The sequence below is a fragment of the Watersipora subatra genome, unplaced genomic scaffold (genome assembly GCF_963576615.1).
Source record: "Watersipora subatra unplaced genomic scaffold, tzWatSuba1.1 SCAFFOLD_107, whole genome shotgun sequence".
In the NCBI taxonomy this organism is placed as follows: domain Eukaryota; kingdom Metazoa; phylum Bryozoa; class Gymnolaemata; order Cheilostomatida; family Watersiporidae; genus Watersipora; species Watersipora subatra.
This window is the reverse complement of record NW_027045334.1, coordinates 180429-193116: the sequence shown is the minus strand read 5'-3', so window position 1 is coordinate 193116 and position 12688 is coordinate 180429. Positions and strand designations below refer to the sequence as shown.

At 35.7% G+C, this 12688-nt stretch overlaps 2 protein-coding genes across 3 annotated transcripts in view; both read right to left on the bottom strand.

The window, feature by feature from the left end:
* Positions 1 to 5601: 5601 nt before the first annotated feature.
* The window catches only part of LOC137410176 (kinesin-like protein KIF21B), a 9701-nt gene continuing 2614 nt past the window's right edge, over positions 5602 to 12688 (bottom strand). Inside the window, exons 2-7 of one of the 2 annotated variants that reach the window (XM_068095755.1) lie at positions 12425 to 12533; positions 12178 to 12341; positions 9982 to 10146; positions 7887 to 8187; positions 7122 to 7321; positions 5602 to 6065 (exon numbers count right to left, since the gene is read on the bottom strand). In XM_068095755.1, the coding sequence (XP_067951856.1) occupies positions 6011 to 6065; positions 7122 to 7321; positions 7887 to 8187; positions 9982 to 10146; positions 12178 to 12272 (816 nt within the window). In that variant the 5' untranslated portion in view covers positions 12273 to 12341; positions 12425 to 12533 and the 3' untranslated portion in view covers positions 5602 to 6010. Of the gene's footprint in view, positions 6066 to 7121; positions 7322 to 7886; positions 8188 to 9981; positions 10147 to 12177; positions 12534 to 12688 lie in introns of both variants that reach the window. The other variant, XM_068095756.1, reaches the window with a different exon arrangement.
* LOC137410184 (kinesin-like protein KIF21A) overlaps positions 12390 to 12688 on the bottom strand; it is a 17871-nt gene continuing 17572 nt past the window's right edge. Inside the window, exon 9 of the mRNA XM_068095768.1 lies at positions 12390 to 12533. Within this exon, the coding sequence (XP_067951869.1) occupies positions 12390 to 12533 (144 nt within the window). The remainder of the gene's footprint in view (positions 12534 to 12688) is intronic.

Here is a 12688-nt window from a genome sequence, read left to right as displayed (position 1 = left end):
AACAATGTGATTTGGTTAGCAGCTCAATTAGTGATTGGCCCTTACCAAACAGTTTGCTCCAAAGAAACAGCTTAAATATTATGCGGGATTAGTACTTGATTGTAGTAGAGAGTGAGACAAGAGTGAAAAATTTTAAGGAGAAAGCTAACAGCCACCAGTCTACCTAGTCACCTTTATGACAGTCTTAGTCACCAGATGGTCCAAAGTAGATGACCAATTCCCCTAGTCACTTGGACTAGGGGACTAGTCCCTAGTCATTTTGGATGTATAGCTTGTTGACCGAGCTGATGGTGTTACGAAGAATCTCATTTAGCGGGTGGTACTTTTAAACCTACTTATTATGAATATTAGCAGTTTTAGAAAAATTTGCTATGTTACTCTCAAGAAAGTGTACAAAATGTTTTTACTGCAAGTATATTGTTCATGGTGCTTTATTATTAGTCATTTTTATTTATCACACAGCTAGAACGGAGGGTGATCTTTCCCGTTATCTGATTATCGTGGTGAGCTATTTAATCCAAAGTAAACAAGTTATTTTTCTTTTAAAAAATTAGCATACCAACAAAAAACTTTTCTTAAATAGAAATTAAAAAATATGATACAGCCTAACGGACTCAGCCACTCTAATTTTTGGCGCAATTACAATGATTTTTCAGCAACTACATCAAAGTTTTGTATGTAGCCCACAACATTGAATGGTAGAAAGGGAGCTATGAGTCCATGAGCCTGCTACATTAAAAACTAAATATAAACATAAACTTGACTAAACCAGTTTGTTGTTCCTCCATACATAAGGTACATAAGGCTACATAAGGGTACATAAGGCTACATAAGGGAAAGTCATCACTTTATTACTAGCGTGCTAGTTTGCTAATAGCGTTCATCAATTGAGTCACTTTTTATTATAGGTATACCATTATTTTAATGCTTCAAAACAATATTAATATAATAACACAATTATATCAGGTTGAACATAGACTGGAATAGATGGTGATATGGTTGGATTTTAATGCCTATGTAATTTCATTTTATCATTCATTTCACCAATGTTGTCATTTGATTCAAATTCAGTTGTGGAGTGTGTGCACCTTTGTTTTAGGATTTGTGAAAATCACTCTAGGTCAGTCAGAGACTTGTGATCATCAATAGGCTTGTGCTCCAGACTTATCACTTTATGTATTTTGATGCCCCTTTTATCATAAACTAGCACAGCGCTAATGCCGATGATGTGCAGGAAAATATCCAAACAAAATTAATATATATTAATTATAATAAATGAAATAATTGCGGCTTAGCAGCATTATGCATTTCATGTGCACAACAAGAGAACAGACAATCTAAAAGAGCAAACAGTCATCTAGGAGTATGCACAAGGGCATGCAAGAAGGGCTGCAAAGATTGCTTCCTACCAATAAGTGAGTGAGAAGTCTTGGTGTAATAAATAATCCAAATTAGGGTTAAGTAAAGGTAGCCTTGCAGTGCAATAAAACTAAATAACGCATCATGCATGATATACTTTCTTGATATTTTCATTATACCTATACAACATATCCATAAACATGCATAACTGCCACAGAAAACAATGTTTCTGTGCAACTGGTTCCAACAACATTCTCCACACTCGAAAAAAGATGAAATTAACAGCAAGTTTTCTTATTACTATTCTTAATTGCTGCTGTTATAATTTCTCCGCAAAACCAATATTTGGTACAAAAAAATTTCTCAAGAATTTAGGACAGCTTGTAACATTTCTTTTGCAGTAACTGCATTTATATCGATAGCATTGACTACGGTTTTGAACCTCCGTCTGTATAAAACAGTCTAAAATGCATCTGAGGTGTTATTTAAGACTGGCTTCAAATATTTTCGCGAGCATGATCAGTCTCTCCTTTCTCTGTGGCCGTACCAATATCTTTTGAGAAATCTCCCCTCTGCGTAGTGGCCTTCGCATAAACAAGATTGTCGATAGTTGCTTATTCAATGTGTGAACATGTAGTAAACAGCGTTGAGAAACTGTCTGAGCTTCTTAGTAGAATAAATATTTCAATAACCAGATTGTTGCAATGTTAAAAAGATAACCTACGAAACGAGTCGTGAAAATCCGTCCATTTTACGATTCAAAGCTGCACGAATGCATAACGACAGTAGTGCGAGCATAAGACGTTTGCAAAGTTGGTACATTTGTCAATGGGCTTACTGCAACTATAATAGTTTATAGTACAACTATCATGAACTATCTCGCGTTAATAAATTTGGTATTTAATACGCATTTGCGATGGTATTACAAAGTCAGAGAAAAGAACAAGTGAGGTATATCTAATAAAATGCAACATCAAACCTGAAAACTATCTATGAAGTTGGTTTTGTAACCAAAGTCTATCATATTTAGCTGTTGTAAGAGTGGCAACATCAATTATAGCAGTTATAATTGTTCTTTTTAATCAAACCATGAACTATATCAACAGGAAATTAACTTATAATCTAGTATGGCAGAGCGCTTCGTGTTTTAGTTCTCAAAGCATCACAGACGGCTAATAGTTCGTACTGAAACTGGAACGAACCGCCATGCCGAGCTTATCTTTAGCTTCCTTCGAACGCTCGGAGACTATTGAATGAAAGTCTTGCTCGACTAGCTAATCGTGGGTCTAAAAATGAGAAAGGCGACAACTTTTAACGAATTTATGAATAATTATTGCTTTTGAGTGTAAATGTATTACAAGATGAAGTCGGAGGCTCTTCTTATTGACATTGGCGGTGATGCTGCTTTACGATGCGTTAAAATAACTAGGAATTGATTCGTTTGAATTTTTTTGTAAGAAAAAATAACAATTGAAAAGTTAGAAAGTAATTACAAATTATATATCTTTGTAAATTTTTCTTACATTAGTTCAACCAATGATATACAGCCCCACAGGCTGTATATCATTGGTTCAACATATGTACATTGGAATCAAGCTTAAAAAACAAAATATCTGAATATGCTCTGGTGTTTGTTGATTAAAATTTAGCATTGAGGTAGATTATTTAATAGAATCTAGCATGAGCAAAATTCTGGCTAAAGCATGGATGATTTCAAGTTACCATGTAAAAGTAAAACTAATCATAGAAATAGCCGTTTGTCTATTAACCAAAATGCATTTCACTCTAGCAAAGCAAGCAGTTTTTGTTGCTTCTTTCAGCGTATTCTTGAAAGCAAGACTCTTTATATACTGATACCAATGACATATGCCCCCTAGCCTGGGGGCATATGTCATTGGTATCTGGCTCTTGTGGGGGATTGGGAGAGAGGGGGTAGCCTGGGCATGGATCTCTCCCAATCCCCACAAGAGCCATGCCCAGGCTACCCCCCATATCTATGGGGAGTGGTTATATATCATTGCTGATACACATTATTTTCTAAGTGGCTGAAAGCTCTGAAATCTTAGTCAGTTGTGGCTAGATTATACTTTATCAGTAGGCCTAAATATTACATATTTGCAGACAAAGTGACTCAAATACAAATATACTAGAGCTTTTGAGGATCTTGTATCTTACGTGAATTCAGTAAAGATTTGACTTATTGCATATCTTCTCAAAATTTATCTTGCAGTATGGAAATTTTTTATTTTGCTGTCAATAGCAAATTAGACAGAAGCTCTTGAAAGGGTATGATATTTTCAACCTATCTCTGAAATTACCTTAATACATTAGATGACCCATAGAAAACTGAGTGATGTCGGTGTGTGAAATTTTAATGCCATTACTTTGGCATTAAAATAATACTTACCATTATTTTTAGAAGAAGGTGAAAGACAGTTTTGCAAAATACTAATGAGGAAGCAGATTACTTTAAACGGAGCAGTGGAGCTCAACACTAAATTAGTGAAGTGTGAGTGGTTATAGGTGTGAAGTATCTCTGCGTATTCTGTAAAATGGAACGTGAGATACTTTCCAAACAGTGCACATTTTACATATAGTCTTGGCTCATGTTCTGATCACTAAGTGTGTAAAAACTCACTAGAGTGTTTTTGTAGGGAGTGAATGCTCTCGACACAGCGAGAAAACTCTCCTGTTAAATATACATAACATTTGATCTAATTCAACATGCCTGCATTGTGAAGCGTGCAAACGTCTGGCTCATTGCTTTATGCCATACTTCCAAACGATACCTGGGTGGTATGGTTTGCTAAAGAAATATGTTTTTACCCTAACAGCCTTACAAGGTAATGATTTTTTATCGTCACGGTCACACCTATGGCAGTTATTTCGGAGCTCAAGATGTAAATGTAAAAACTGAAATTAGTAAAATAAAGTTGAGATTAATATTATACAAACAAGATGTCACTTTAACCACATTTACATATTTAAAAAATTAATCTTCTTCAATAAGTTTATTTTTTGAATAAGATTATTTGATAAAAAAATTAAAGATTTAAGTTAGTAAAGAGTCTTCCAGGTGTAGTAATTGGATTCCTGTTCATAGATAGACATGATGTCTTCCAGGTGTAGTAATTGGATTTCTGTTCATAGATAGAAATGATGTTCAAAACGCATCTGGCATTGAAAGATATTTCTTACATTATCAAATCAAAACTACCTTATTTGGTGATGCAAGAGTACAAGTTTAGTTGCAGTTTGTTTCAAGTGTATTATTAACGTTAGTTAGCAAATGCAAACTGGCACCTGCGACTGGTATTATTTCAATGATAGTTCTTAAAACTCGCTCAAAATTCATGACTCAGTCGCAATGCAAAATTAGAAAGTGGAGTCAGTTATTTGGTATCACTAAAAAAATGCCAAGTAAATTGTTTGTTTATTAATATTTAAAATGTTTAGTTACAAAAGCCTTTGGAAAGCGTTGACTGCTGCTAACAGCTTGATAATGGCGTTCCCTTAATAATAACCTTTAACTCAAAGTTCTTTAGATGAGAAGTCATTGAGAAACATATTAGTTTTCTCAAACTGACCAACTGGAAAAAAAGGGAATACTATAACATGCTCCACCCACACAGTACCAACTCATTATCAATGTTTAACTGTAGAGTAAGTAAGCAAGTATCACAGAGGGCTTCAAAGACCACATGGTAGACTACATTATGAGGTTTTTTATTACTTCGCAATACTACCTTCAGAACTGTTATCTTGCAATACTACCTTAATAACTGTTACTTTGCAATACTACCTTCATAACTGTTACTTTACAATGCTACCTTCATAACTGTTACATTGCAATGCAACCTTCATCACTGTTACTTCGCAATACTACCATCATAACTGTTACTTTGCAATACTACCTTCAGAACTGTTACTTTGCAATGCTACCTTCATAACTGTTACTTCGCAATACTACCTTCAGGACTGTTACTTTGCCTTTAAAAGTATCATTTTGATGTGTTTCCTTCCTTAAGGTGAATTATCATATCTATAAATGCATGCTTTTATTGGACCGAGGATGCAAACGCATGCAGCTCAACAATGAAACACTCAACTATTGATGTTATTGTATAGTTTTAATAAAATTAGACTAGCTGTGAGCCAATGTTGTTATGATAAACATATGTAGGTACCTTACAAAATTAGAGCAAAGTAAAAGGATTCGTGTTGATACATATGACAGCTCCATTACTCTTAAAGTTAATTTATTTGTGAGATAATTTCAACGAACAAGATTGAATACAATAAAGCCTATTGCACCAAAAATAAATGCGCATTTCGAAAATCTACGGCCAGTTTAAACAGACAAAGTGTTTAAAAGGTTAAAATAAATATCGACGAGAAGAGAAGAATAATTGCATCGATGGATATGATGTAACATCATGATGATCTTTGACAAGAAAGAGTTTATAGTCGGATGTGTACTAGGAATATAGACACACGCAAAGTACATGGGTCAAACAATTTGAACATTGATTTAAAAAAGGAATGTATAAGATAATTTTCCTGCATAGTCATCAACCGAAAAGAAAACAAAAATAGCTACATAAATACAGACAAGAAATATGAGAATATGGAGAATGAATCTGCGCTTTGGCTATGAACTGTATAGTTTATGTGGGTCCATCCACCAGATCCTTATCGTGCAATCACTGAAAGAGCATGAACCATGTCTGTTATACATGCTAAATCGTGGCGCATGAAAAGTTCTTGGACAAAGAACAAGATATGTTGGTACAACCAACCAAAGTTATCAACTTCTCCATTTGGCATATTTACACAATTCACACAATGATGCTATTGAATAACTATAAAAGAAACTGTCAGCCCAATATATTGCATTTATTTAAGATTTTGTTTGACGTATCAACAACGTTGGATGCTTAAGGAGTTCTAGTCGCGTTAAAAATATCAATAGGTTTTGCTCCCAATTGACAAAGTAGCATCGCAATCATTTGACCGCTATACAATTTGTAAAACGTCACTTTTGAGGCATCTGTATTGCCACACCGATCGACTAGGTAAGTAGTCACACAGTCAGTACAAAAATCATTAGTATTGCTTAAGCGAACGGTTCTCAGTAAATCAGGCAACAAGACGCTATGCGACTACTTGTGCTTACTCATGATTTATCATTAAAAATGGGTATAAGATTTTGTGATTATACTCGAATACATACAGTAATCAGTGAATTAATTGGATTTAAGGAAAAGCCAGTAAATCTATACTATTTGGCTAATTGGCCAAGTGTCTCATTAGAACACATGGCTGACAGACGTAACATTAAATTTACAATAAGCTTACTTAATTTGTATATTGAACAATTACCTACCTCTGGTGACAGTAAGTACTATATACTAGTTAGTAGATATAGTGAACAGTTACCTACCTCTGGTGACAGTAAGTACTATATACTAGCTAGTAGATATAGTGAACAATTACCTACCTCTGGTGACAGTAAGTACTATATACTAGTTAGTAGATATAGTGAACAGTTACCTACCTCTGGTGACAGTAAGTACTATATACTAGCTAGTAGATATAGTGAACAATTACCTACCTTTGGTGACGGTAAGTACTATTTACTAGCTAGTAGATATACTGAAAAGTATCCTGCCTCTAATGGCAGTAAGTACGATATACTAGCTAGTAGATATATTGAACAATTACCTACCTCTAGTGACAGTAAGTACTATATACTACTTTACCTAGAGGCAGTAAAGAGATTGCTGCGGTTGGTAGCCATAGAGTTGACGGCTAATGAATGAGCACGCACTTCATCTAGCTGCTGGCAAGTCTCGTTTGACCGAATCTTCGCAGTACCAGAGCGACAGCAGCTTAGCAATATGTCATTATCTGGTAGCATGCACATGTCGGTGATCCAGTCCTTATGGGCGCCATTAACTGACTGAAAACAATGCAAGTTGAGGAATGAGGAACCAGGAGTTTGTTTGAAATTGACATTCAACTTAAGCGGAAAGGAGCGGCGTGAACAGCATTAAAGATGGTAAAGATTAAACACTGGCAAATCAACTTGTCCCTTTTGAATGAGTCAACAATGCAATCCTACAATATGAAACTTTTAATCATAAACGAGTCTCTGTATTGTAACAAACCTACAAGACATTTGCAAATATTGGTGAGAGACACAGCATAATGTCTTGCGTATGACAGGTTGATCTGGTGAGACTGAACCAGATGGGCTCAACAATGCAGCAATGACTAGGTCTGACATATTTTATATTGACTCTGATCTCTAGGCCATCAAGTAGGATCACAATTGGATTGAGTGATTACCAGGAAAACCGATATACTGATATCAATCATTCACTCCATCTCAAATATTACTTCTAATAAAAAATATTTATTACAAAGTGGTGATCTTGATTGGTGACCATTACCGGAAATAACTATCACCTTTATTTTGCTATTAAATAGAGCAACACCTGGTATTGTAAAAACACCAATTTTACCTGTGGTTGAGAAGAGGGTTCACTGAGGTTCCATTTTTTGATACACATATCCCGAGAACCACTAAAAAGGATGTCCTGACGATGCGCGAGACATTGAACACCATCATAGTGAGGAGGGTCCATAGTAAATTTGGCCTGAAATGGATAATTTGAAATTTGTTCATTGGAAATATCAAATCCCTTAATTAGATGATCCTTGGAGCCAGTTAAGAGTTGTTCTTTCCCTCTTGAGTCGTTGTATAAACTAAGGCAAATAATCGGTGCTTGGTGGCCGCTAGCAACCTGTCCGACTGCCGATAGCCTGTAAACGTACAATATTTTACAGATCACCAGCCTTCACAGATTAAATGAATATAGCAATTAGTCATCAAAAAGGTGCAGAAGCTAAATTGCTAGATTTAGTTGTAAGTGCTGTTAACAATATATATATGGTTAAATGATGTTGTGCATGCAAGCGGACAACCAATGAAAAATAACTGTCAGTTGCAAAATGCCACACAGGGTAGATCAAATACACATTAGGAGTGACCCTTGGACTTATACAAAGAAAAAAGATTAGGTTTGTGCGCATAAACCACTGATAGAAGAAAGGTTATAGTTGTGTACATAAACAACCTATAGAAGAAAGGTTATAGTTGTGTACATAAACCACCTATAGATGAATGGTTATAGATGTGTACATAAACCAACTATGGAAGGTTATAGTTGTGTACATAAATCACCTATAGAAGAGAGTTACAACTGTGGTGGATTTTCTAAGATTCATACCCCAACCTCTAATAATAGTAAGTACTATATACTAGCTAGTAGATATATGGATAAGTATCCTACCTCTAATGGCAGAAAGTACAATATACTAGCTTGTAGATATATGGAGAAGTACACTACTTCTAATGGCAGTAAGTACAATATACTAGCTAGTAGATATATGGAGAAATATCCTACCTCTAATGACAGTAAGTACAATATACTAGCTAGTAAATATATCGAGAAGTATCCTACCTCTAATGACAGTAAGTACAATATACTAGCTAGTAGATATATCGAGAAGTATCCTACCTCTAATGACAGTAAGTACAATATACTAGCTAGTAGATATATCGAGAAGTATCCTACCTCTAATGACAGTAAGTACAATATACTAGCTAGTAGATATATCGAGAAGTATCCTACCTCTAATGACAGTAAGTACAATATACTAACTAGTAGATATATCGAGAAGTATCCCACCTCTAATGACAGTAAGTACAATATACTAGCTAGTAGATATATCGAGAAGTATCCTACCTCTAATGACAGTAAGTACAATATACTAGCTAGTAGATATATCGAGAAGTATCCCACCTTGGATGTGCTATAAAAAACTTTTCATATTTTTTATTATTTTACCTATCTATAATTTTGCTTGTTACATTTGCATTAGACCCTTGCCATACGAAATCAATTTGTTCCGGTGTTGGCATCGTAACATAAAAATGTCGTATAGAGGGGTGTAGAAGCCCATCATGATTATTTAATACAAACACCCCTTGGTGAAAATCATCAAACTTTTATATTTTCGTACTGACAGATTGATCTGGTGAGACTGAACCAGATAGGCCCAACAATGCAGCAATGACTAGGTCTGACGTATTTTATAACGACTCTGATCTCTAGGCCATCAAGTGGGATCACGATTGGATTGAGTAATTACCAGGAAAAACTGAAATACTGAAATCGATCATTCACTCCATCTCAAATTTTATGTGATGTACAACACTAAAAATTAATGACAAAATATTATGTTAACCTTGGTAACTACAGTTACTAATACTAATATTTTTAAAGTGCTTTTAACAGAAATAGCTGTCAATGAGAGTGTGTGCCTCAGAATTCTCTAATTTTCGTAATCTTCAATTTTTTTAACTGGAAAATTCTCAAACTATAATATACACAAATATTTACAAGGAAATTGAAGACAAGCCGGCATCCAAACTAAATCCATCATTATCAGAGGGATTCTTAGCAACAACATTACATTTATGGACAACATACAAACTAACAAATGTAGATTTTTATTCTAGGGATCGTAACTGAAAAAAACGCATCAACTTACGTATTGAGGTCCCAGAGCCGAACGGTGGTTCCAGTAGTTGTGTATAGTTTATGTCCATCTCTGCTGACTTGGATATCAAATATCTGCTGCTCTCCCTGTTGGAGAATACCCTGACTGCTCGACGCTGGCTCCACAAGGATACTGTCATGCACTAGACCAGAGGAACTGCAACATAAGATATAAAACCTCACATTGTGTCCATCTCTGTTGGCACAGTATTCATTATAATAGGAACTAACCGTTATGATAGGAACTAACGGTTATGATAGGAACTAACCGTTATGATAGAAACTAACCGGTTTGATTGGAACTAACCGTGAGAATAGGAACTAACTGTTATGATAGGAACTAACCGTTACGATAGGAACTAACCGTTACGATGGGAACTAACCGTTACGATAGGAACTAACCGTTACGATTGGAACTAACCGTTACGATTGGAACTAACCTTTACGATGGGAACTAACCGTTACGATAGGAACTAACAGTTATTATAGGAACTACCCATTATGATAGGAACTAACCGTAAGGATAAGAACTAACCGTTATGATAGAAACTAACCATTACGATAGGAACTAACCGTTATGATAAGAACTAACCGTAATGATAGGAACTAACCATTATGGTAAGAACTAACCGTAACGATAGGAACTAACCGTTATGATAGGCACTAACCGTAAGGATAGAAACTAACCGTTATCATAAGAACTAACCGCAAGGATAGGAACTAACCGTTACGATAGGAACTAACCGTTACGATAGGAACTAACCGTTGTGATAGGAACTAACGGTTATGATAGGAACTAACCGTTTTGATAGGAACTAACCGTAAGAATAGGAACTAACTGTTACGATAGGAACTAACCATTACGATAGGAACTAACCGTTATGATAAGAACTAACCGTAACGATAGGAACTAACCGTTATGATAGGCACTAACCGTAAGGATAGGAACTAACCGTAAGGATAGGAATTAACCGTTTTGATAGGAACTAACCGTAAGGATAGGAACTAACCGTTATCATAAGAACTAGCCGCAAGGATAGGAACTAACCGTTACGATAGGAACTAACCGTTATGATAGGAACTAACGGTTATGATAGGAACTAACCGTTTTGATAGGAACTAACCGTAAGAATAGGAACTAACCGTTACGATAGGAACTAACCGTTACGATGGGAACTAACCGTTACGATAGGAACTAACCGTTACGATAGGAACTAACCGTTACGATTGGAAATAACAGTTATTATAGGAACTACCCATTATGATAGGAACTAACCGTAAGGATAAGAACTAACCGTTATGATAGAAACTAACCAATACGATAGGAACTAACCGTTATGGTAAGAACTAACTGTTATGATGAATACTAACAGTTATTATAGGAACTAACCGTTATGATAGGAACTAACCGTAAGGATAAGAACTAACCGTTACGATAGGAACTAACCGTTACGATAAGAACTAACCGTTACGATAGGAACTAACCGTTACGATAGGAACTAACCATTACGATAGCAACTAAACGTTATGATAGGAACTAACCGTAAGGATAGGAACTAACCGTTATGATAGGCACTAAACATTATGATAGGAACTAACCGTTATGATAAGAACTAACCGTAAGGATAGGAACTAACCGTTATGGTAAGAACTAACTGTTATAGTAAAAACTAACAGTTATTATAGGAACTAACCGTTACAATAGGAACTAATCAATACGATAAGAACTAGCCGTTACGATAGGAACTAACCGTTACGATAGGAACTAACCAATACGATAAGAACTAGCCGTTACGATAGGAACTAACCGTAACGATAAGAACTAACCGTTACGATAGGAACTAACCATTACGATAGCAACTAAACGTTATGATAGGAACTAACCGTAACGATAGGAACTAACCGTTATGATAGGCACTAACCGTAAGGATAGGAACTAACCGTTTGGATAGGAATTAACCGTTTTGATAGGAACTAACCGTAAGGATTGGAACTAACCGTTATCATAAGAACTAACCGTAAGGATAGGAACTAACGGTTACGATAGGAACTAACCGTTATGATAGGAACTAACTGTAATATCTTATGTTGGACAGTTTGACTGTATGTGTGGTAGAGAAGGTAACAAGTAGCCATATAAATGTAATTGCATCTGAAAGCAAGTAAGTATGAGTCGAGCTAGGCTTACCTGAGCACTGTTATACATGGCCCACATTTTGACAAATGAATTGGAGACAGTGTAGACAAGCCAGTTGTCCTCGCAATATCGAACTTTGGAGACATAGTTAGGGTGGCCACCAAGACACAAAACTTCTGAACCAATTGACATGTCCCACACTTTGCACGTCAAGTCTGCGAGACAAAAGGAAACGCAGGTCAATTATGAGGTATTAGAATATGTTAGTGCGTTAGATTAGAGTCAAGTTGACACTTACCTTTACTGCCAGAAACCAAAAGATTGTCGGCGGCACATATAGATAGTACAGCCTTTGTGTGACCAACTGCCTTCTTTACACATATGAGACTCTGGTTGGAACTTGTCACCTGCAAGAGACCCACCAAAATGAAAACATGTAAATTTAAGTAACAATGTTGCTGAGCTTCTAGTAACAACATCGCTATTACAATTTGATAAGGTTACACATACATAGCTCTTAGACAGAAACCAATCATACCTCCTATAAATGATCTACTGCAGG